This window comes from Manis javanica, chromosome 11 (assembly GCF_040802235.1).
Source record: "Manis javanica isolate MJ-LG chromosome 11, MJ_LKY, whole genome shotgun sequence".
NCBI lineage: Eukaryota > Metazoa > Chordata > Mammalia > Pholidota > Manidae > Manis > Manis javanica.
The window spans coordinates 11,406,417-11,431,268 of record NC_133166.1 but is presented as its reverse complement, the minus strand read 5'-3'; the positions used below and the strand labels follow the sequence as shown (position 1 = coordinate 11,431,268).

The 24,852-nt window shown below is 37.1% G+C and overlaps 1 protein-coding gene across 5 annotated transcripts in view; it reads right to left on the bottom strand.

Annotated features, from left to right (window-relative positions):
* The window catches only part of DLG2 (discs large MAGUK scaffold protein 2), a 1,871,010-nt gene that overhangs the window by 1,421,733 nt on the left and 424,425 nt on the right, over positions 1 to 24,852 (bottom strand). For 4 of the 5 annotated variants that reach the window (XM_073215942.1, XM_037010570.2, XM_037010571.2 and 1 more), the window contains exon 4: positions 18,937 to 19,032. In XM_073215942.1, coding sequence (XP_073072043.1) covers positions 18,937 to 19,032 — 96 coding nt within the window. Of the gene's footprint in view, positions 1 to 6,439; positions 7,017 to 18,936; positions 19,033 to 24,852 lie in introns of those variants that run through there. The other variant, XM_037010575.2, reaches the window with a different exon arrangement.

Below are 24,852 nucleotides of genomic sequence, written 5' to 3'. Positions count from 1 at the left end.
ACTATAACTAAATTCTGAGCAATTTTAAGGTAACCATTCTGTAAATGTATCATTTTTATTTATTTACATGTGAGTTCATAAACAAATAAAATCCAAAATATAATATCAAGAATACATTTTAACTAAATAATAACCTTGGACTGATTCAACCAGGGGACAATGACAGTAGATAGATGCATGGATATTAGTGTCACAAAAACCTGGGTTCAAATCCCAACTATGAGACTGCTTAGCTGTCTCAGTATGCCTCATCTTTAAGATGTGGAGGATTTTACTTCATTGGGTTGGGCTGAAAAATGAGTGAGTTAATTAAATTCACTGAGTTCCTTCAATGCGTCCCAGACAGTACTTACAGGAAAAATTTAAAAAACAGACACAGTCTCTTCCCTCATGGAGCTTCTGTCTTGTCAAGAGAGAGAGACACTAAGAAAAATAATCATACAAATCAGAATATAAGTATTAATTATGACGGGCAGAAATGGGATAATATGAGCTCGTACCAAGAATATATAATATAACTGGAGACTTCAGGAAAGGTAGTGGCATGTACAGTCAGATTGGAAGAAAAGCAGGATTCAGACAGGCGGGGACAGAGCCATCCAGACAGAGGAATAGTAAGTGAATTCTCCAAAGCAGAAACAAGGCTGATGCCTTCAAATAATGGAGAGCAGCCAGCAAGGCCAACGTGTCAATTAGTTTAATGAAGGACAGAGAAGGTAGCATAGACATAAAAATTGGCTGACCTATGCATTTTTAAGATTCTTGGAATATAAAACATGAGGCAGAGTGACAGGAGATAAGACATGAAGGGGATTCTGGCACTAGGTCAAGGGAGAATTGTACACTAAGGTAAGATTTCAGACAATCACTCATCCTGAGTTCAAGAGGGTGCCTTTGCAAAGCTTCGGCTTGAGAGTTACACCAGTGGACTTGGGTATTAGACTGATCATTGTGGCACTCTGTATGGAATACTTGATAAAGGCAAGTTAAGCTCTCAAATTAATGGAAATAACATGCCAAAGTATTTCATGCTATTAAAATGGTTAACCTCAGGTTACTAATACAGTCATGGAATCTCTTCACATTGGCTCCTTTCCCCACTTTTTTACCCAAAAAGGCCAGAATGTATTAAATTTTCCCCACTATTAGCTGTACTTCTGCTTCTCTTTCCTAACGGGTAGATTTTCTCTGACCCATTAAGCACCCCTGCTCCAGCCTCTGCTCAGTGGACCTACCACCTTGCAGACACCTGGTTGGGATGACAGATATCAGAACCAGTATTGTTGGCAGGGTTGATATTAGAAGAACACCAAGGAAAGATAGGAAGATGAGAAGACGGTGACTCCGGAGAGGAAACAGGGCACAGGGTAACATGCCAAGCACTTTATATTTACCACCTCTCTGAATCTTCAAAACAATCCTGTTAAATAGGCACTGTTCTCTGGAAGAGGAAACTCTAGTTCAGAGAAGGTCATCCAGCTGGTGAACAGTAAGGGGATGGTGGCAGAAAACAGAAGGAAGGGGTTTGAACCAAGGAAAGGACATGGGTGAGAAGTCAGGGCAAATTGGGGCAACCAGTGTTAATGATGGAGGAAAATCCTATTTCCTTTAAGATAACATCTTAACTTCTTAATATTCTATGACTATCTCCACATCCTTTGTAGTTTGCTACTCACCTTAAACACCTTAAGTCTCAGCTACACTGACTTGGCCTTCCTCAAACGTGCCATTCTCTCACTTCTCTCTTCTTCCCTTCCCTTCCTTCTCCTGCCCCCCTCCCTCCCTCCCTTTCTCCCTCCTTCTCTCCCTGTCTTTCCCCCCCAACCCTCTCTCTCTCTCTCTCTCTCTCTCTCTCTCTCTCTCTCTCTCTCTCTCTCTCTCCATCTAACACATCTGGGACTCTGCCTAAAACACTCTTTCCACCCCCATTGTGCCCTCCATTCTGCACATAAGCTTAGTTGTCACTTCTTCAGGAAACCCTTCCCTGACATTAAATCCCTGACATTAAATCCCTGCCTCCCCTGCAGTCAGCCCCAATGGATTCTTCAGTATCCCTGGACTCATTTCCATAGCATCCTAGATTCGCCCCCTTATCACACACCACTGTCATTTCTACAGTTGCGGGTTCCCCCATTAGACTAAAAGATCCATGAGAACACATTGCTCATTGTATCCCCACACCTTCTCCTATGTCAGGCATGTGTCGGGAATTCAACAAACATTTCGTAGATGAATAGAATGAACGAATGGCTGTGAGAGCAGGCCCAACTATCCACGGGCATGAATAAATCGCTTCATATATGACGACACAGCCACTTAGGCAAACCATTGGTTGCCTTGGTGGTTTGTTTTGTTTTCTCTACATAAAGCTCCAGTGCAAACAAACTTTATTTTAGCCCTCCAAAAACCACAGTTGTAAATATTTCCTTGATGAGTCCATTTTTAAGTGTACACCATACCATTTTTTTCAATTCAGGTCATAATGAATAATATCATACTAGCCTGGATAAACATATCTTTTAAATGCCCAGAAACAACTATTATTTCCTTTTAGAAATTCTGAGCAACTTTAATTCCTGCAAAAGATGGTGGGTTCATGGAGACAAAGAGTGCTATCTTATTTACAGAACACAGGTAGTATTAACAACATCAATAAAAGCATCTTTTATATTGCTGGTTCACTTTTCATTCTGCTATTTGAATTTTATTATGTACAACCTGTTAAACATATTAAAGTTGATAGTACCATCATGCCTTTATTGAAAATTATAGCAGTAACTTACTTTAACATATTACACTTGCCTTTATAGATTATTTTCTAGAATAATCTTTTTATGTCTGTAAGATCTGTTTAGTGGACATGTGAAATCATGGCAGGGACAGTGGTGCCCAGATGCCTCTAGGTACCCAGCATCACAAGGGCAGATCTGCTTTGATTTTGCACAGCTCCACATTTCTTCTGTTGTTGAATCAGATCTCTTATGCTATTACATATGATACATATGAGAATTCCTACACAGCAAAAGAGAAATTCTACTGACTGCTTGCATTTTATTAAATCTAGCCCAGAATATTCTGCCTGCTATGTAGAACTATTGGCCTACTGGCCAATCATCTAACAGCATGCTTCCGCCCTAATACAGTCTAACATTATTTTCCTTATATTTTAGTTATCAAAATTATTAGGATTCTTATTTTTCAATTATTCAGAACATTTAAAAAATGTCCACTCTCCAAAATGTGTTATATTGGTTAGTAAACTGTGTTCAGTCATCATTCAGATGACCTCATTTTCCTCAGTGACCACACCCAGGGAGATAAAGATATAAATTGTGAGTTGCTTGATAAATTACCCTATGTTGAATTCTTTCCATATGCCAGGAATTGTGCTAGAAATTTTCTATACTTCTCCACATCACTTACACATAGGTGATGACATATTCTTTTCACAGATGAGGAAATCCAGGCTCAGGGAAGGTAAGGAACTTATTCAAGTCCTAAGGCTACTAAGTGTCAGAATTACAATTTAAATCCAAGTCTTGCTCTAGAGACCTGCTCTTCACACTAAGTCATGTTATTTCTCTTTTTCAGTAGTGACATCTGTGACAAGAGTTGAAATTAAAACTGGACATTCAAATAAAAGAGATGACTCAATCTTCTTATGAAAGTGAGTTGTCTAAACATCTGAAAAGACCTTGGGATGCTGTGGCAGAAACTGTTTTTGGTTGCTCTGATAATTTCCTGGCCTAAACGATCTGACCCTAAACCTGAGCAATTCTGCAGGTCCGTCTGACTAGACTGGACCCCTGAAGACCTTAAGCAATGTGTCTTACGGGTGACATCTAAGGCAGGATTAACTTATCAGGGGGGTTAGATTATTATGAAATGTGTCACAGTCATCTCCTTCCTTCTATATGCAGAAAAACAAAACCGAAACACTTCTCTGAGATGTCTAATAGATCCTTTTATATTACCATTATGCAGTGCTTCATCTCAATTTGTCATAATCTCTCCTCTCATTAATCTTCTAACATTCATTCTTCAATTATGGAGCAAAGAATGAGAATGAATTTTTTCTGCAGTGTGTGTAATAGAAGAGAATGGGAGAATGAAACAGGTGCTGAGGTCATAGATGGCTCCAGGGGGACCATAAGTGCCTTACATTCCAAGATGGGCAGGAAAGAAGAGAACCAGGGAAGTTGTTATGTTCCCCTGGCAGTGAAAACTTTACAGGGTGGTGGTCAGCTGTGAAACTGAGATGGATAGTGTATGAGGTGTAGCCAGCACATAAAGCAAGACTGGAAGAAAGCATCCCAGCCAGAGATGCTAGAAGATTAAAGCTAGAGGCAAAAGAGATGGGGGCGGAACTGAGATAGAATTAGAATTTCCAAGTTGTTAGCAAGTTTCCTGTCAAACAGTCCCAGGCAAGTGGAACAAGGGCATCCCAAGTGCATGGCTACTTGGGGACAAAGAGCATCAATGGTGGGGGAATGAGGCGGACAGGGTACACAGGATGAAGTCCTCCAGGAAGTCTCCTCACCATATGCTGCTTTTAAATCTGTCATGCATCATTACATTTAAACCATAATATAATTCTGTTGTAAGTGTATTTATCCTATAAAGACGATATATATGCCACCTTAGAACTATTCATAAGTATAATTAATTCAGAAAATTCATGAATTCTCACATGGGTGTTTGTCCTGTTGAATTGTACAAGTTATTTGATAAATTGAAACACTAGAATAATGACATTTATCCTTGATAGACCATTTAAAGCAGAATAATATTTTTTACCTTTGTATCTGTGATCATTAATATTTTGATAAGTGAATATAGAACACATGAATGGGTTTTTTTAAATTAAATCATGCTTTCCAAAATGAAGCAACTTAGATTTCAGTGTTGATTTAACTTGTTTAATGCAAAAAAATCCACTTTGGGGCTCTAATTAATAACTTTTTATGACTTATTTTTAACAAACTTATTATGTTTCACAGTATCTACAATTATGATCTGTGAATAAATAATTATGAAACACATATAGGTCAGATCTGACAGTATTCTCGTAAGAAAAAGCAACACTGAGTGTAACACCTCAGGAGGAGTAAAACATGTTAGAGATACTATCTTCTTTCCTAGATTACATATGAAAATACAATTTCCTACTCTATTTTTTTTCTTTAATTTTAGATTTTTTGGCCTTATTTTGCTTTTTACCTGACTTAACTGGGAAAACTGAATGATACTTGGTAATTTTAAAAAATAAAATAAGGTATTCATGTTACCTTGAGGCCTGGTCAACTAAACCAACTAGAAGTTTTTAGGCTTCAAATCCATTGACATCAACTGAAGCTGCTGTGTGATACCAGGCCCTATGGGAAGATACCCATTAAGATTTTCTGAAATATAATCTCCAAAACTAAAATATTTACAGTCATACTATAGGGAACTTGGTTTGTGGCTTCAAAATTAAATAATCTTTTCTTTAGTGATGAAAGGAGATCACAGTGGAAAATCTACATGTAATGAGTCTCATGCACTAAGCTATTGATTTTGTCATGTCTAATGGGTGTCTAAACAATGTGAGATAGTAAAAGATAAAGTTCAGATTAATTCATGGTATGCATACATGCAAAATGAAAAAGGAGCTAATAAGTGTGTTTTGATTAGTTTCTCTAAAAGTAAGAGTAAAATTCACTCAAATTTACCCCCCAGGGTTTATGATATTTAAACACATTACTTAGAACTGATGACAGAACAAATAAAACGCATTTGAAATTTTTAGCTCTTTTGTGCTAACCCATAAAAGGATTGCCCATTGATTTTATTCCATTTCCACATTGATTTCTATTTCTTATAATGCAAATATTTCATTTGTTACTAATCAAAATAGAATCAGCTCCACATTAAATATTGTTTTTGTTTGTTTGTTTGAAATCCAAACCAAAAGATTTTTTTCCTTTAAAAAGATCACTAAAATGCAGAATATCAGAATTCTCCAATCAGAAACAATATGTCAAGCCACAGTAAAGCTGATTGGCTTCTTCAAGCATAGAAGACATGGTTGTTAAATGAAAAGCTAATTATCACACTCAGAAAGACTACCCTGATTTGTTATGTTAAAATGATGTGTAAGCTACACTACTACTATAGATATTTTAATATTGAGCTATACATAGAGGCAAAAGCAAATCCTGCCACAAAGCACAGGCAAATTATCCTTGCATTTGCACAAACACACAATATCACTTTAAGAAGTTGAAATCAAATAAAGATAGGACCCTCAGACCCTCATGGGGAACAAAATGCCCAGCAAAGCAAATCATACCAATTTTATCTCATGAACTGGCAGCAACTACCAGAGCTGTTTAATTACAGGACCAGAATAATAATAGAAAAATGTTGCACACAACAACAGCCCTGTTTCCTATCCTACCTTTGTGGTGACAATGCACAGGCAATCCATCCTGGATCCCTACACAGGACTCAGTGCATGGAAATCACACCAGCAAATCAGCAAAGGTGAGAAAAGCCTTTTGGTAAATAGCACACAGAGAGAAGCAGAGCCTGGATTCTGCACAGACGGCTTTTCCAAGGGGGCCCCTCATGGGAAACTGGAGCCCTCCTCCGTACAGCTCAAGGCAAGCAGGATTCTCCTAGGCACCGGAAAATCCCCTAGAAATCAGCTCCGGCAAAACTTCCTGGTGTCTGGCTGGGCTCCGAGGCTGCATGGTCCTTTAGCAGATTCGGTGATCGGAACAAGTCTCCCTTGAGTGCCCCGCACAGTCCTATCGTGGAGATGAGTGTTACACCAAGCACCAGAGAATCACATTTCAGCTCTCGTTCTTGTTTCTGAATTCTGATCTGCCGCTTCGGTATACCCATAGGATCTGCTTTGCCCAAGTGCCCCCTTTGCTGCCTTGTCTTTCCTACTAACAACTCTGAGTAAGCACACAACACAAAAAAACTACCCGGCCCATCTATCAAAAGGCTGTCGTTCGGCTGCCAGAACAGCGGCTTTGGATAATAAAAAGCTATTTGTTATGAGCATGATTCCCGGGAGTCTAAATGACTCGAAAGATATGACTGAAAAGCTGAGGTGCATGCAGGGCTGCACACATCACATCTCAGCTCACATGCAATTTACAAGGGCAGCTTCTTACAAATGACTAACAGCTGGAAAAGGAAAATCCGGCCAGGGATATTAAAAAAAAAAAAGAACCCGCGGATTTGGAGGTTTAACTTAGAAAACATTAGGGTTCTTCTATTTGTGTACTTTTTGTGCGGTCTGTGACATTCACAAACACACAAACAGCCTGAACATTTAAACAGATAAGCACATTATAAAACTGGGATGGGAGGAGATCGCAAAATGTTTACAAAAGTTCCACGTTCTGAGAGACAAAAAAATGAGTTCTTTCCCAAACTTTTCCCTCCTCACTGGCTGCCTGCAGGCACTTATTACGTGGGCAGAGCTCTGTGCTCCCTTCTGCATCATTTTAACAGCCAAATGATTCTCCCTCCCCCTTCCCCCAAATCCCTCCCTTTCTTCCAGTGAAACTGCTACATAGACTGCCTTTGAGGTGCTTGACAAGCGTCACTCTGGATAAGAGTGATATTAAAGACACAGGGAGAGATTGAAAGAAACAGAGGTACAGAGAGAAAACTGGCAGGGCAGGGGGTGGGATGAAAGAGAGAGAAAGTGAACATCAGAATGGAAAGTATTGCCTGACCAATAAAAGTAAAAAATCAATGACTCCTTTTCACTAGGAAGAAAACACATAATCAACTGGACCACTGACAGCAAGAAGAAATGCTTAGGGACCTACACACATTGTGGTTACCTTTTTAAGATACCAGTAGAACGATTCTCCACCCACTCCCCCATTTTTTATAAATAGCATATTTTCTACAATAAACAACTGGAAAAAAGGAAGGATATGCAAAACTTGTCTCCCTTTCATAAATTATTCCGGTTCTAACCTCGAGATCCTCCTAATCCCAAAATAGATGTCTCAGAAATTAACATGACATTCTTTTACCAAAATGAGAGCAGTTGCTAAAGATTTAAAATATAAAAAAAATTCATAGACAATCAGATGTGTGTTCAGAGAAGAAAAAAGTGGTTCAAAAAAACATTTATAGGTAAAAATTAATTCCCTTTGAACTGTTATCCTACTGCTGTAATAAACTTCAGAAAATTTGCAAGTTAAACAATACAAATAAAACCCATGTTCTGGTCCATTTATTCAAGTAACTGTCCTATGGGTCAGTAATATAAAAAGATTTAAAAAGTCTTAGTTTGTCTATTTACCTACTCATTTATAACACCATCATGATAACTAATTTAATTTAACATTTCCTAAGCTTGACCCAATGTGTAACCAACGTGACCCAAAGAACAGAGTGCTTCCCTAATGCAAGCAAAGTGTCTAATATGCAATTGATTTCGATTGTTATATATTCCTCTTCCAACTAATTAGTCTTTATGCTCCTATAGCACTTTAAAGTTGACAAAGCACTTGTGACATTCTCACATCTTGGAAGTGCAAATGACTTCTCAAGAATGGATACCTAGCAACTTATTGCAAGCCCAGGGCCTTGTTAGTGATGATCAGAACAGAGACAGTGAGGGATTAGAAGGAGAAAAGAAGTATATTGGGTAAGCAGAATGAGAAGGATGGATATTTTACAAGGTATCCTTGGACGAAAGGTACCTTTGGAACTACATCCCTTTTCTGAGAGTAGAGAAAGCTTAATAAGATACGGGCAGACTGGCAGAGGGAGCCTCACTGGTCTTCTGACCCTGGATCACAGGTGAAAGAACTTTGCAAACTATAAAATCCTGCAGAAATGAAAGGCAACTCACCTAGCATAGCCCCTGGCATTCCACACACTCCCTAGTTCATTCATCCACCAAGTTTGTTGAAGGCTTGCTCAGTGAGTATTTGATTAATGCCTCTATCCATGAGCCCCTTAAAGGCAGTTTGACTGTATTCCCTTTGCCTACTCTGGTATCTCATTCATTCAATAAATGTACTTGACAATGTATATATATGTGGGGAGAAGGGTGAGTAAAAGCTAACAGAGTCCCTGCCCTCTAGTGAATCAACAACTATAGTACAGTATAGCAAGCACTTGAGGTGTTTGAGAATCATAAAGTAGAGGCATTTAACCTCAAATAAAGTAGTCAGGGAAAGCTTTCTAGAGAAGAACCTTGAGGTGCATTGAGAAGGACCCAGTGGTGTTAGCTAGCAGTTGTGAGGAAGCATTCTATGCACTCTTTATGTCTGAAAAATAAATGAATCAATAATATCTTTCACCTTTATATAGTCAGCTTAAATGAACACATACAGTGGGTTTTCATTAAATAAAAGTACTCTGGGGCAGGCATTTCAAAAAACTGAACATACAGTCTCTGCTAGAGAAAACAAGAGTGTCATTCGTATGATGCTGGTGAGAGCAAACATGTACAAGCGCACAGAACATACATGTTCTATAATGATTAGGTTGTGTTTACCATATGTGATCAATTGGATAATGTTTGCATGTTAGATAAAAGGAAAAGTCAACATTTTAAAGTATAGTTCTGCTTAGGATACAGCTTTCTACTTTGTGCACACCTTGCCTTCCATTGATTTTCCTCAGATATAAAGATGATAGAAGAAAATCCACTCCTTTGCCTCAAGGGAAACATTCTTTTATTTTTAAAATTAAGAAGACATGGGCTTGAAGCACATTTTTTTTTTTTTACAGACATACAGCTTAACTCTACCTGTGATTTCACAAGAAGTGTTTGGCAAGATATAAAATTGCAGCCTAAAATCTGATTTACTTGATATTCCCTAAAGTTAATAATATCAATCTGGGAACATATTGATTCTTAGTGAAATCTACCATTGGAAGTTTTATAATCAGAAAACTGTTATTGTAAATTATTTGCACTAGGCTGGGACCATAACCATTTATATATATATTACTTTTATTTTGTTTGTTTCTGTGAAGGAACAAAAAACCCTAGTAGTGAAATATATCTGTTCTCCTAGAACCTAAGCCCCTTGAGGGTAGATACAAAGCACGTCTTTGGCACCTAGCATGGTACCTACACTTAAAAGGTACAAAATAAATAAAATGATCACAGCTCCAGTTAGGTCATTTACTTTTCTTGATAGGAAAATTTTGTAAAACGTATGACACGCACCCTTTGTCAATATGAGAACCATATATACATAAAGTAACTATTGTATGTATGTGTGTATATGAACGAATATATATACATATATAATATTTATTTATATGCTGAAGAAACATATTGGAGTATGCATCTGAATATATTCATAAATATATTTTTATCTGTATTTCTTATATTTACATGTATTAAGTGGCTATTATCTGAACTTTATGCATACTATCCCTGATGGTCACAACGCCTTTCAGGAAAGAAATATAATCTCCACTTTACAGGTGACGAAATTGAAGCTCCCAGAGATTATACAGTTTGCCCTAGCTGACACACAGAGTCCGAATCTGTGTGCTTACCATCTCATCACACCTCAAATTCTGAAGCAGTTTCTCCCTCTCTAGGCCCAACCTGAGAGTGAGACACAGACAGATGCAAAAGGCCTTCTCTAGCCAATGGTAGCTTACACTCTGTGCTGACTAACTACAAACAACTCAAGGTCCCTCTAAAAAGACAAGCACATCTCTAGGCTCCTAAACTGAGGCTTTCATAGCTTATAAGGGCCTTGGGAGCAACCTGGAAGGAATGGACTCCACATTAGAAAGATTAGCTCCTAGGGAAGTAGCTGAAGAAAGCCACCCACGCGGACTCCCATCCCCGTCTGTCTGTTCCCCATATACACAGGACAGCAGGCGCAAATGGCATCTGCAAAGATTGTTAGCTTAGTAAAATAAACAGACTGCAGGCAGATCATGGCAAATGCCTGCCCTCATTTCCAAACTCCCCAGAGGAAAATAGGAAATTAGGATCAACTAGAAAAGACTTTTCTAGAGGTTCCACGATAAAAAAAAAAAAAAATATATATATATATATATGTCTGGATAGTACTGGATCCTGAAAATAACTCATAAAAGACAGTAGTCTACATAATCTGTGTACACTAAATGTGTCCATTTCTTTGTAACAGAAAAATAAAAATCAAATAAGAAATTTTGAATCAAAAACTGCTACAGAAATCAAGAAATGTTCACTTTTCACCTATATTCTCATGATGGTGTTAAATTGTATAGACCAGAATTGCATGTCCATTTTGCTTATGTAAATGAATTGGAATACAGATAACTGATAACAAGGTAACTCTACCATTATTATCATCATCAAAATCTAAACAATCTATGAAATTAGGTACTTATACATGGTAAACTATCAATGATGAGAATATTCAATAAGATTGTTTCCCTTATAAATTGAAGTTTATATAAACTTCTGAATATCAAGTACATTCCTTATGAGACTCAATTCGTCCTACTATTATACAATGCTACGAGTTGAATAGAGTCCAGAAATCCAAACAATTGTGCACAGACCACAAATCTGAAAAGTTATATGGTCTGAAATGCAATTTTGCTTTTAAGTTAATATAAATAACCTCAGTAGTATTGCTAAATGCCTTCCCCACATCCCCCCTTCCTGCAGCCCATTACACCAGCCTGCTATCTGCTCCTCAAATTAAATATTTCACTCTCATTATTCCTCAAAGGATAAATTAGGGCCTTGATTGTTGTTCCCTCTGCCAGCAACTCTCTTGCCTTGGGTCTTCAGATGGCTGGCTCCTTCTCATCATTTAGGTCTCTGCTTGGAGGTTACCACTTCAGTAAGACCTTCCCATTCTGACCTCTTTAATTAAATTAGATTCCCTTCCATCACATAATATATTTATTTCCTTCGTATACACTATCAGTATCTAGAATTATCTCTTTCCTCATATTTTACTATGGCCTCTACTTGAAATTTATTACTGAGAGTAAGAAGCTTGTCTGTTTTGTCCGTGGTGTATCACCCATGTTTAGAATAATGCCTGGCAACAGCAGATGCTAAATAAAGACTTTTTTGAATTAATGAACAAGAGGCATCACATTACTTCTTAAAAATAGGATTAGAATCAGGAGTCCAACATGACATTTGCAATCTATTGTTTTTAGCATAGTTTAGTTTCTAAAGATGGGACTGACACTAACCATAGTATTTACAAATGTATAAAATATAGTTTTCACATTTCAGCATTAACTTTTTATTAAGCAGGATGTGATTGAGCACATTAATGTACATATTATCATTGGGTATTCATAACTAGTGAATTAAGTATAATTTTACAAGTGATAAAAATGAGGATCAGAAAAACTGACTTCCCCAAATTTACATAGTTGGTAAACCAATGCATGGTGGACACTGTTGACTGAGTGGATGGAATAGGATGTGAACCTTGATCATCTAATTCCAAGTTTCATCCCATACTTGTTAAATGTAATAAAAAATTATAAAAATTATCTTAAAATTTTAAAAGAAACTATAACTGTTGTTCTTTTAAAATCATTGAACTCATTGATCCAGATAGTAAATACCATGAACTTCAAATATTTGGTTCTAAGTACTCTAAATCTGAACCTAACATACTTTGCTATTTTCAAAGACAGGTAAATCCAGGTTCCTAAATTTAGATACATCAAATGACCAGAATCTCATTTCTGTAGTATTTGTGTTGCTTAGGAGGTGGCTAGTAAATAAATAAATTGATATTTGAAGTGACTAGTTAAAAATAGCCTTATGAATATGTCAGAGTTGGTAGCACAAAAACCTGATCTCCTGTAAAGCTAGTATAGAAGTCTAGTCATTGATTTTCAATAGGCAGAACATTGACTGTAAGGTACTACAAAATGCTCAAAGACAAAGCACAATATCCTCATCAACCTGGCAAAAAGGAGTAATTAATTATATGTTTTAAATTACCAAGCCAAATTAGCCAGAGCTAACGGCAGTATTCCATTAAAAAAGAACAGATTTTCCCGCATTAACCCCAGATACTTGAAAGATGGTCACTTTCACTGACATTGGAAAATAGAAAATATGCTAAAAGCTAAAATAATCTGAATATCATGAGTTTAACAAAAATAATAACCACATGATATTTAACCTTGCCCAGATGGAATGAGCTACCTTGGGAAGTGGTAAATATCCAATAACTAGAGACTTCCCAGCAGATGACAGATTCCCCTTTAGCAGGGCAGCAGTAGATATTTAAGACTAGAGAGATTTATTACCCTAGACTATTATTAAAATTATTTTTACTCCTCTGATTCTGAGGTTTTTTTGAACTTAGTTCTCCAAAAAGATTGACTCAGAACCATCACTTTTAAAATAAGGGGACCATGGAGAGCATCTAGTGTGCGCACATAAAAGTGAGGAAAACCCCATTCTTCTCTCATTTCTGAAAACAAACAAATGTAATAACCTTTTCCATGGCTGAGTGACATATGGAAAAAAAGTTTCCTTATGAATATTGGTAATAAATATAAAATAAAGAAATAGAACTGAACTATAAAGGTGTTCTTAATCAGAAGGTACAGATTTTTAACAGAGTACATTAGCAGATAATTTTTAGTCTGAAAAAGAAAGAAAGGGCAATTTTGGAATTTTCTAAAACAAATAATTTCCCTATCTATTAAAGTGATAGAAAAGTCTTAAAACTTAAAAGGACCTGTATTATCTGATCTAAGTCCTTCACTTTAGATTAGGAAACTGAGGCACAGATAGGCCAAGTGATTTGCCCATGAACACCCAGGTAGTAAGAATACAAAGACAATGATCCAGGTTCTCTGGCCCCCAAATATGACTTACCTCTACACCATGCTTCCTTTCCAGCCTGATTTGTTTTCTATTGTCAAATTTCTTTTTACCTGTTTACCTCTCTATTCTTATTAAAAGAGTACTAACTTTCGGCCCTATCCATTGTGGTATTTGCATATTACCCATGAAGTCCCTTTACCAACAAGTTTCAATGTACAAGATTAGTCAGAATCTGTTTTCTACTTAAGGTATTAGATTTAAAATACCAAATAAGACATTGTCTAAAACAAGATATTTTAAAGAGGCATTTAATGCTGTGGTCATGTCTCCAAACATATATAATAACCAGAGAACTAAGCTGTCAGTCCTTTCACATATAGCTATTTCATTTTATCCTTATTGGACCCTTACAGGACAGGCACAAAATGTATTATTTATATTTTAAAAATTAAAATAGAGGACTTTAAATCTGCTCATGTTCACATGACTAATCAGTGATACAGCCAAGATGAAAACTCTGGTGTCTGTCTGTGGATCTTTGGCCATCTACCCGCTGTTACACTGCCCTACTTTTGATATCACACTTAGTTTTCAACAAATATGTCCAACTCCTCTAAAATATTTCCTCTTAGCTGTTTCACTATTGTGTAAAATTTCAGATGTTATCACTGAATTCACCCTGTCTGTCCATTAATCAACCTAAATATCTCCACTTGTGCTCTGATATCACCCCACTCTCAATCTACTTAGTCACCAAGTCCTGTCAATTCCTTAAGTTCCCTCCTTTTTCTATGACCTGATTAAAAATCTTCATTGTTTCTCACTAGGACTCTGGTAGACCAAATCTCCAAACTTTACCTTTTGATAATCAGGTTTATTTAAATGTAGAGCATACTCAAAGATATAATTATCTTAAATTATTCAAAAGAAATAAAAGGAATAAAATAAAAAGGGAGAAATCACATTAAATGTAAAATATTTCTTCATCAATAAAGGTCTAAAATGCTCAATGTCTTTATTTTCATTTATCAAATTTAATTTTCATCAGTTCTGGAAAGCAGATCTACACAAATTCTGAAAATTGTATTTCCCTTTGTAACTTCCATGTTTTCTATATCACATGACAAGTAGTAATACCATGTTTCACTTAAGCCCTTAAACAGGAACATGATGAAGTCTTCAGCTGAAAACACTGCTTTGTAAGGAGCAGAAATCAGTTGTCTAAGCCTCAATGATGAGAAAACATCTCTAAATACATTGAAATTAGCTTACACAGAAACATGAAAAGATGCTCAACATCATAAATCATCAGGGAAATGCAAATCAAAACCACCACGAGATATAAACTTCAGACAGAATGGTTAGCATCAAAAAAAATAAGAAATAACAAGTAGTGGAGAGGATGTAAAGAAAAGGAAACCCTTGTGCACTGTTGGTAGGAATGTAAATTGGTGTAACCAATGTGGAAAGCAGTATAGAAGTTTCTCAAAAAACTAAAAATAGAAATATCATATGACCCAGTAATTCCTCTTTGGGGACTTTACCCGAAGAAACAAAATCACTGATTCTAAAAGATACATGTGCACCTGCGCTTATTGCAGCGCTACTTAACAATAGCCAGAATATGAAAGTAACCTAAGTGTTCACTGACATATTAATGCATAAAGAAGATGTGGAATATATATATATATATATAATAGAATATTACTAAGCCAGAGAAAGACAACTATCATATGATTTCACTTTTATGTGGAATCTAAAAAAATTAAAGAAAAAAACAAAAAAAAATAGAAAGTAGACTCATAAATATAGAGTACAGACTGGTGTTTGCCATAGAGGAGAGGAGTTGGGGGGAACAGGAAAAATAGGTGAAGGGAATAAAGAGCTACAAACTTCCAGTTATAAAATAAATTAATCGTGGGAATGAAAATAGTGCACAGGGAATACAGTCAATAATATTATAATATCTTTGTATATTGACAGATGGCCACTACATTGACCATGTTCAGCATTTAATAATGTATGTAATTGTAGAGACACTAGGCTATACACCTGAAACCAATATAACATCGTATATCAAGTATATTTCAATAAAAACTTAAAAAAATAAATTAGGCTAACAGTATAACAGAAAGAAGATTCCCTGCAAAACACAGATAAAGCAATGTAAGTGAACATTATTTCTGATTTCAATGTATGTGGATCAATAACTTTAGGAAATACAGTTCCACTTGGCAAAATAACTTCCAGAAGACTGCTAGGAAATAAGCCATAGCCAAAAGTGGACAACTGAGAAAGAGTGGAGAGCAACGCTGGACACTAACACATATTTCTGAGTGACATCAGAAAACAAAACTCCTGAATTTTGGGGGCAGATCACTGAACAAATAAGAAATTTGAACAAGAAACTTTTGTGTCTGGTGCAATTTCATCTATCTGAATTGCTCTATAAACCCTCAAATTGCTTTCTGGGCCTTCCCTAAATTAGCTGGTTTAAAGGATATGACAGGAAAGATGGGGAGCGACTCCCAGAAGGAAGCCCAAAGGTTATAGCAGTTCTCAAATTTAGCCTGCATAAGAATTACTTGGAGGGCTTATTAAAATACAGAAGTATGGGTCCCACCCCTGGCATTTCTGATTAAGTTCGTCTGGCATAGAGCAGACTTTTTCTTTTTACTTTTCTAATAAGTCCCTAGAGGATATGAATGCTGCTGGTTGGGGGACCACATTCCGAGAATCACTGGCCTATGAATTGGGTTGTTGGAATTTTCTCAAGCTAATGTGGCCTGATGAAGTTGTTCCTATTTATTGTTTTACATATATATCTATCACATAATTCTAAATTTGTGTGGGGCTCATTGGCTATTGCTGGCTAAAATACTATCATTATATTATCAGTGGACCCTCTATATATAATTTATTGTCTGCTATTGGCTGCCATAGAATGATTAGTCTTTAGATCTGGAAAAATCCTCAGTAATAATATAACCTAATACCCTAATTCTCAGGATCAAGAAGCCAAAGTCTAGTGGCATATTTAATAGATCTACACAGCTGTGATTTCCAAATTGCAATTTGCTGTCAAAAGCCTTTGAAGAGTGGTATATGAACTAAACACTTAAAATAATATATTATATTCATACAGTAATCATGGCTATTCTTTTGTTTGTCATATAATTACATTTTTCTTAAGATAATAAAGAAATTCATACTGACACTTATTTTAATTCAACCAGAACTTATTTTAAACAGTGACAAGTAGAAATAAGCAAGGCAGGAGTCTCTTCTTTGCCAACCAGTTTCCAGGCAAAATCTGTTATAGATTCTTAGTTATGTAACACAAACATGAATCCAATGAAACCCTAAGAACTATTTGCAATAGAGTCTACCACCTCAATAAAATAAATGTAGAGCTTGTAATTCATATCAATAGAATGAAAATCTACTATTTGCCAGGCAGTACTAAACATGTTCATATTAAGGATCTCATTAAAATCTCATAATTACCCTGTAAGCTAAAGAAACTAAAGCTTTTAAAGTTTACGTAGCAGAGACTGGCAATATGTTTTCCCATGATAAAAAACACAAAAATATTTCTCTAATATATTTGCCAGCACTTATTTAATTTAGCTGCTTGACCAGTTGGTGCATTTATATCCTACTAAGGCCTGATGACTTCATTTTCAGGAAGCAAAAATATAATTATCTTCTTGGATAGCCAGGAAGTCTAAATATGTGCTTCCTAAGTATTCATGAGTGTAGTACGGACATATACCCTCCCTGTCCCCCTTGAAGAAAAACAATGCCATTGCCAAATTATATAACTCCCTGTCCTGAAAGTACATTTAGCAGATTAGAACAGTCTCAAAGGGTTTAAACAACACCTTCTATGTTAAACAAAAATATTTTTCAGCAAAGGGACAATGGTCTTCTATAGAGGTATTCTATAAAATGGTCACTAGTGAAATTTGACTCTGGGTTCCATGGTTTCATTTTAAAAGGAAGGACAATTTATCATACAACCTTTCTTATTTTAACTAAATTCCTCACAGTAATTACCAAAATTCTTAACTGGGATTGACTCGGAACTTTTGTCCAAATCTGAAAAACAAGTCAACACTAAGAAACTCGATCAAATGGCAATACCAGAAAATGAGTCCAGGTCATAAATGATAATTCACACAGAAACTGTTACTTCACTGCCATTTACCACTCAGAGTATCAGTAGACACAATACCTTATATTTAAAAGCAACTTGAAGGCCTGTGAAGCCATAATGAAGACTGTCTCTCCTTAGTAACAGGAGATTTAGAAGAAAGACCGGAAATATCATGAAAGGCACATTTTAAGAAGTCTCAATAAATCTAATTCCTATGAAATAATCTCCCAAAAGAATTTTGGATGATTTAAATGCTTACTATTGTTAACAAAAATAATTATCTGTGATTTATTTTCATTGTTTTCATGATTAAACTTTGTGTCTATATGAATAAAATGGAGAACGGAGCCCTAATTTATATCACTGCGCTATAATAAATAAGGGTCACCTTGTGACAACTGATCAGATATAAATGAAATCTGAGGTTGCTAATTAGTAAAACACTTGAACTTGGAAATACACTTACTTTCCTTGAAGTCAGGTTCTTCCTGGTTTCATCATGTAAAACATTATGACCTCTTTAACATTACCCTATAGATGACTGATTTTAATTCCCTGCCTTGAATAAACATAAGATCACAATAAAAAAAAAACATGATTGAAGTAGTTTTCCGATTGCTTAGGGGAAGCTCTTCCCCAAAAAACCAACAGAACCTGACAAACACTACCGAAGAGTAATATGAGGGTTTACTGGGAGACCTGAACCGGACAGGGAGGGGAAGTGAAGTAGCTTACAAAATGGTTGTGTGATCCACCGGCAACTTAAAAATATACACCAAAACACAGAAAACTAATTTTCAAAATGAAAATACGCAACTACTCAAAATTATACGTAGTTAATGTCAACTGAGTAACAGGAAAATCGAATATGAGGACCAGAGCTAAGCCAGAAATTAGATTATACTCCATGGAGAACGAGACATATCTTGCCTATTAAACATAGAAACAAAGAAAACACTCTAAGACTTACCCTTTTCTTTTCGTCGGTTTCATTTTCAAAACACTGATTGTCTTTATTTTGTTCAATACATGAAGTGTTTTCCTTTGGCTCACTGCAACCTGTAAGCTAAGTAAACAAAATTTTTTAAAAAATCAGTACTTCTTACTTGTTTTCTGCAATGTAAATTAAATGCTTTTCAAATGTTTAACATGCATATTAAAACACCAAAGACCTGACTAAATATTATTAGGTATTGTTTATGTCAGTGTTAGAATATGAATGCACTGTCTAACCCATTTTTATATTGTTCCCAAAGAGAAAACATAAAATGGGGCCGTTATTCAAAGGCAAGTGTGTAAATTTCAAAGCTTTTCACCAGACAGTGTTGAACTTGGATTACTTAAACATAAATTGATGATCTGGTAAAGGCGGAACATGGTTGATGAAAGATGAAGATGGAAGGGTTTATTTCATCTTATTTAAGGTCCCATACTTCCAGGAATCTCTGTGGTATCTCTTGGAGCCCTCAGAACAAGCAGAGGCACTCACTGTCTTGGTTCTGGACTTGCATTTCAAGGATCTTTGTGTAACTACAGCTTTGGATAGAAATAATGTCTACTTCCATAACAAAGGTTTGCCTGCTGACCATTATAAAAGGTCCTTAAACTGAGGGTCATTCTCCATTGTGTGTGAATGTGTCAGTCACTTGGCCATGGTTGCATTGCCCTGTGGGAATTGGGGTTTAAAGAACTACCTCAAGAAAATTCTGTCCAGCTACTGTTATTGTTGTAAATAATAGTCTTTTGTCTTTGCCCTAGGAGTTTTCTGACAGCATCCAGGAAAACTGTGGCAGGGTTCTCAACTTGACTTAAAAATCTTAGACCCTTCATAGTTCTTGAGAATTGTGGTGACAAGGATAGAATGCTTACAGAGTCATGGTTTTGTGAAAGAGAAGGGATCAGAGACTCATAGGCTGATAAAAGAGAGTTATGGAATGTCTTTGGGAAATGGTAGCAAAGACGTTGGCCAAATTGTACCTTCAACTGCTTAATAGTTGTCCTCGATTTTAATGCCTGTTAATGAAGAGGAATTTACAAAGTGGTTGCAAGCTGAGCACTGGAAAATAAACTCAAAGACAGCTCTCAAATGGTACTCTGGTTGCTGCAAACTCTCCTCTGACTGAGGGAACTTCCTCACCAACCTGCCAATCAGGCTCAGGTCCTAAGATTCATTCTGGAGCAGCAGAAGTTCCCACCCACCTTCAGATAATAGTTACAGAGAAATGCACCTGGGCTAATTATGAAAGGAAAAAATTTGCAATTATAATGAACAGAAACCAAGATTTCTCTGACTCCAGTCTGTTGTAAATGTTCCTTTTCTCTAATCCCATAGTTTACACCTATTATTGTGATTAACATATTGTATTATAGATCACATATTTATATATCTGTCTGTCCCATTAGAGCTCTTTAGAGGATAGGCAGTGAATCTTAACTGCTTTTTGATTTCCAGGGATCAATAAGTATTTGTTTAATGAATGCAAAAAAAATCCCAAAAGATTAAATTAGGTGAGTAGATGGATGCTTAGGTGGAGGAACAGAGAACAGGGCTCTAATCTGGCAAAGGTATGTCAAGCTCACCTTCTGAGGATACCCAAGTAGCTTCTGCATAAGAAACAGGGAGTTCTTTACCTGCGCTCGGTCTGGGATAGTGGAAGTGCTGCCATGTCCAGTATGACATGGAGACAGGCAGCAATGGGGGCGGTGCAGGCTCAGTCAGCAGCCTGATCCCTACTGGTCTCATGAGGCCCTTGCTGTGTTCATCTACTTGGGTGATGCAGATTGATACAGTTCCTGCTCTCAAAGAGGCATGTGTTTAATATGCTAGTCTGCAGATTAGCAGTATTGATGGCATTGCTGCTGATATAGGACTTTGGATAGACCAAAAACATTAAAAGTTCATTTTGCTGAGCTGCAAGCCACCTCCACACTACTCAAAATCAAAGTAAATGTGCCTTGCTTACTGCTGCAGAGCTACCCTCCACCTCTGTGACTCATGATCCCTGCCTCCCTTTGTATCAACTGACCTCAGATGCTTTAAGGAAAAAGATGATTAAGAGTGAAACTAAAGTTTCCCTGCTCCCAAGAAGGGATAAAGGTGATACACATCCATCCAAATATGCTGGGGACCTTTGGGAGGGCAAAGGCTCAAACATACAGCTCTGTTGCATATAGTCACCCAACAATCTGCGGGATCCCATGGGTTGGTGGGAGTGAGGCACCAGGATTCAGTAAACTGACTTTGGGCAGGGTTTACTGTGGAGAAAGAAAGCTAAATGACCTTGTATATGAGTCCCTTTGGGCCAATTCAATGTATCATTTGTGTGGCTTTGACTGCTGAATGTATAATTGGTATTAACATTTCACTGTAAATCCTCACAAAGTCCAGAGGGGATTCTACTGATCAGGAAATGCTAATAGAACATGTAAATCACTCCCCAGTTCTTTTCTCTGTTTTCTCTTGGGTAGTCCAGCAGAATCTCAGGAGGAAAAGGGAAATCACAGCCTCAAGGAAGCAGGGATAGTATAAAATGATCTTGGTACAAAGGTCAAGTATGACGAGCATAAAAGGCTAATGGGAGCTGGGCAATTACAGTGGATTATTGATAAATGAATTCAGATGTTGATCCTATAGCCTCACTATTCCAAACACTGTACTGACTGATGGCATTTGGTAGGTTATCTTTCCAACATTTTTTTTTCTATCCCACTGGCATTTCAAGGTCTAAGAACAGTTTTTATTCATACTGCAAGGCCTCTAATATGTTTTCAGCACTTCCTCAATGCCTAAACTCCTCTGCCCATTTGCCATGAAGATTTAGCATGAGTGGCTTTACTTTGTGATGTTCAAAGTTGTTACTAAGATGATGTCTTATTAGTTGGCAACTCAGATGCCTCAGCTGCAGGAGTGGATAATAAGCTCTGACAAAATGGATAGAGACTATCTGAGCAAATTCCTTCTAACAGTCAAGAAAAAAACTTCTATCCTTTTAGCCTCAGTCATCAAAAGGACGCCCAGCCCCTTACTGAACTTGCAATAGTGGAGAGAGAACGGTTTTACTTGGACATTTTACTCAGCCTTCATTATCAGCTAACATACAAATCAGCATCCTTAAAATGAGGCCCAAACAAACTGGCTATGATGGAAGCTCTCGCAAGCTGCAGCAGTCCCTACAGCATTAATAGCTCCTCAGAGCTCCAAGTCTGAGAGAGAGAGCCTGTGGTAAAGAGAAGCAGCTTCTCCTCAAAAGCCTGGAGGCAAAACCACTGGCTCAATGGGGTCCTTGACTAAAGGAGGTTTTACTAAAGCCTTGGTACGGCTTCCCTAATGGTTTAGCTAAACTGAAACCAGTGGTGTCTACTGGGATGCTGACACTGTTCTCAGTTACAGAGATGCAGAACCGAAAATGGATGTGGTTCCTCCACTTGCGGGGGCCTTACTCAAGGTTGTTTCTTACAGCTCTGGCCAATACGCTTCCTGATAAACCCTGTAATATTTTTACTGACTCTTGATATATTGTCAATGGCCTAAATGTTTGGTCTGCCCCTTGAAACACTAGAGACTGGCAAATTAAGCACATGCCTCCCTGGAGGCATCCACTGTACAAATTAAGGCTGTCACTTACAGACACCCACAGAAGGACGCAATGAAGCCAGCTGGAATCAAGCTGCTGACTCGGCCTGCGCTGCCACCATGCTGCCTGGATCCACCCTCAGGCCAAACACGGCATTACATCCATCATCCCAGATTGAACACCAAGTACAGGACTGTGTTTCTAGAATCCTCAGACAGGTTAGCTTGACATTCTTCTGAGCCAAATAAGAGCCCTTTCTTTCTCTCTTTTTTTAGTCCTTCCATCTAGGCATCCATATATTCATCTCATTTAATCTCTTCTTTCACCTATTAAGCAATTATTAATCTCTGGAAATTCAAAAATTACAAATATACTGCCTATCTTCCAAGGAGCTCTAATGGGACAGAAAGATACAGAAATATGTAATTCCTAATACAATGTGTTAATCACAATAACAGATGAAAAGTATTTGAGCATCATCTGTATCAGACTGTGGAATCAAAGGAGGATTCCTGAGGATATGACATTGAAATAATTGTAAGGACAGGAGGAGCTATCCAGACAAGCATATTTAGTCTGATAGCAAATAGTGTGGGACTGAAAGACACCATGCTCAGAAAGAAAGAATACAGATTTTAGAGTAATGAAGAAATGACTTATAATTCTTTTCCCTCCACTTACTAATTATGTGTCATCCAAAATATGGAGATGATGTCACCCATTGCATAGTCTCCTCCCTCTTTTCCAGCCATCCCACAGCTGGGATGGGTGCTAGGAATCTACAACTCTCCTACCTCATACCAGCTGGTGTCCCATTTATACTTCCTGAATTGCAATTTCTTGACTGACTTTCGATGCCTTTATGTCCCCACCATTATTCCTTGCACTGGCAACTTCTCATCGATTCAGTTTTCATAGAAATAGAAACTTTCATCTATAATTCTATACTTCCTTTATTCTCTAAGTAAGAAATGAAGACCCTTGATCACTCTTGCTCCACTTGCAATCTGTCTCGACTTTCTTCTCCCCAGAATCAATATTCTTAAAAAACATACATTAGTTAATAGCAACAACAATAGAACCATTTAATGGAGAGTTACCATAATCTAGGTCCTACTTTCAAGATAATGATACATATATATGCTTTATCTCATTCAGATCAAAAAGAAACCTATGAAGTTGGCACTATCATCCTTATTTCTTGAATGGAAAAACAGAACCTAATTCCCTCTGAATGCAAAGTCTATGCACCTAAGCCCTACAGTAAACTTCTGAACCACTTCCTTACCTCTTATTTATATTTTAACCTTTCCAATAGTGATCTCCAGACTAACAGCATTAGCATTACCCGGGGACTTGTTAGAAAGACAGTTCTTGGGCCAGACCTACAGAATCAAAAACAGTAGGGGTAGGGTCCTGCTATCTGTTTTCTTGTGTGATTCTGACACATTCTAGTTTGAAAACCACTGATCTAGATATCAAAATGTTAAATGATTTCAAGGGTTTAAAGTAAGTGAGAAGGTATGGAAATATTTAAGAAGAGACAGATGGTCTTTGACTAACTGGAGAGCTCACGCCCTATCTAACAGGGCCAGTCTCTAGTCACTTCCAGACATTTTTGTTGCAATGAGGAAACCCAGACCTAGGGCTGCCACATTTTTGGAATATTCAAGAGAACTTGTATTATTTGCAACAACATGGATGGAGCTAGAGGGTATTATGCTCAGTGAAATAAGCCAAGTGGAGAAAGACAAATACCAAATGAATTCACTCATCTGTGGAGTATAAGAACAAAAGAAAAACTGAAGGAACAAAACAGCAGCAGAATCACAGAAACCAAGAATGGACTAACAGTTACCAAAGGGAAAGGGCCTGGGGAGAATGGGAGGGTAGGGAGGGATAAGGGCAGGGAAGAAGAAAGGGGGTATTATGATTAGCATATATAATGTGGGGGGTGGGGGAAAGGGGAGGGCTTTGCAACACAGAGAAGACAAGTAGTGATTCTACAATATCTTACTATGCTGATGGACAGTGACTGTAATGGGGTTTGTGGAGGGGACTTGGGGTAGGGAAGAGCCTAGTAAACATAATGTTCTTCAAAAAAATATAAATAAATAAATAAATAAATAGAACTTGGAGGTCTGAACTTTTACGTGAAATACCTTGATTTTGGAATGTTGACAAAAATCATGTATTTTTTAAATACCACGTGAGCTAACACAGAATGGACCAAGCACAGTGAACATAGGCTGGAGTCTGCATAAGGACATTTTATGACCTACTTTACCCCCTGAATACTGCTCTCCTATCTA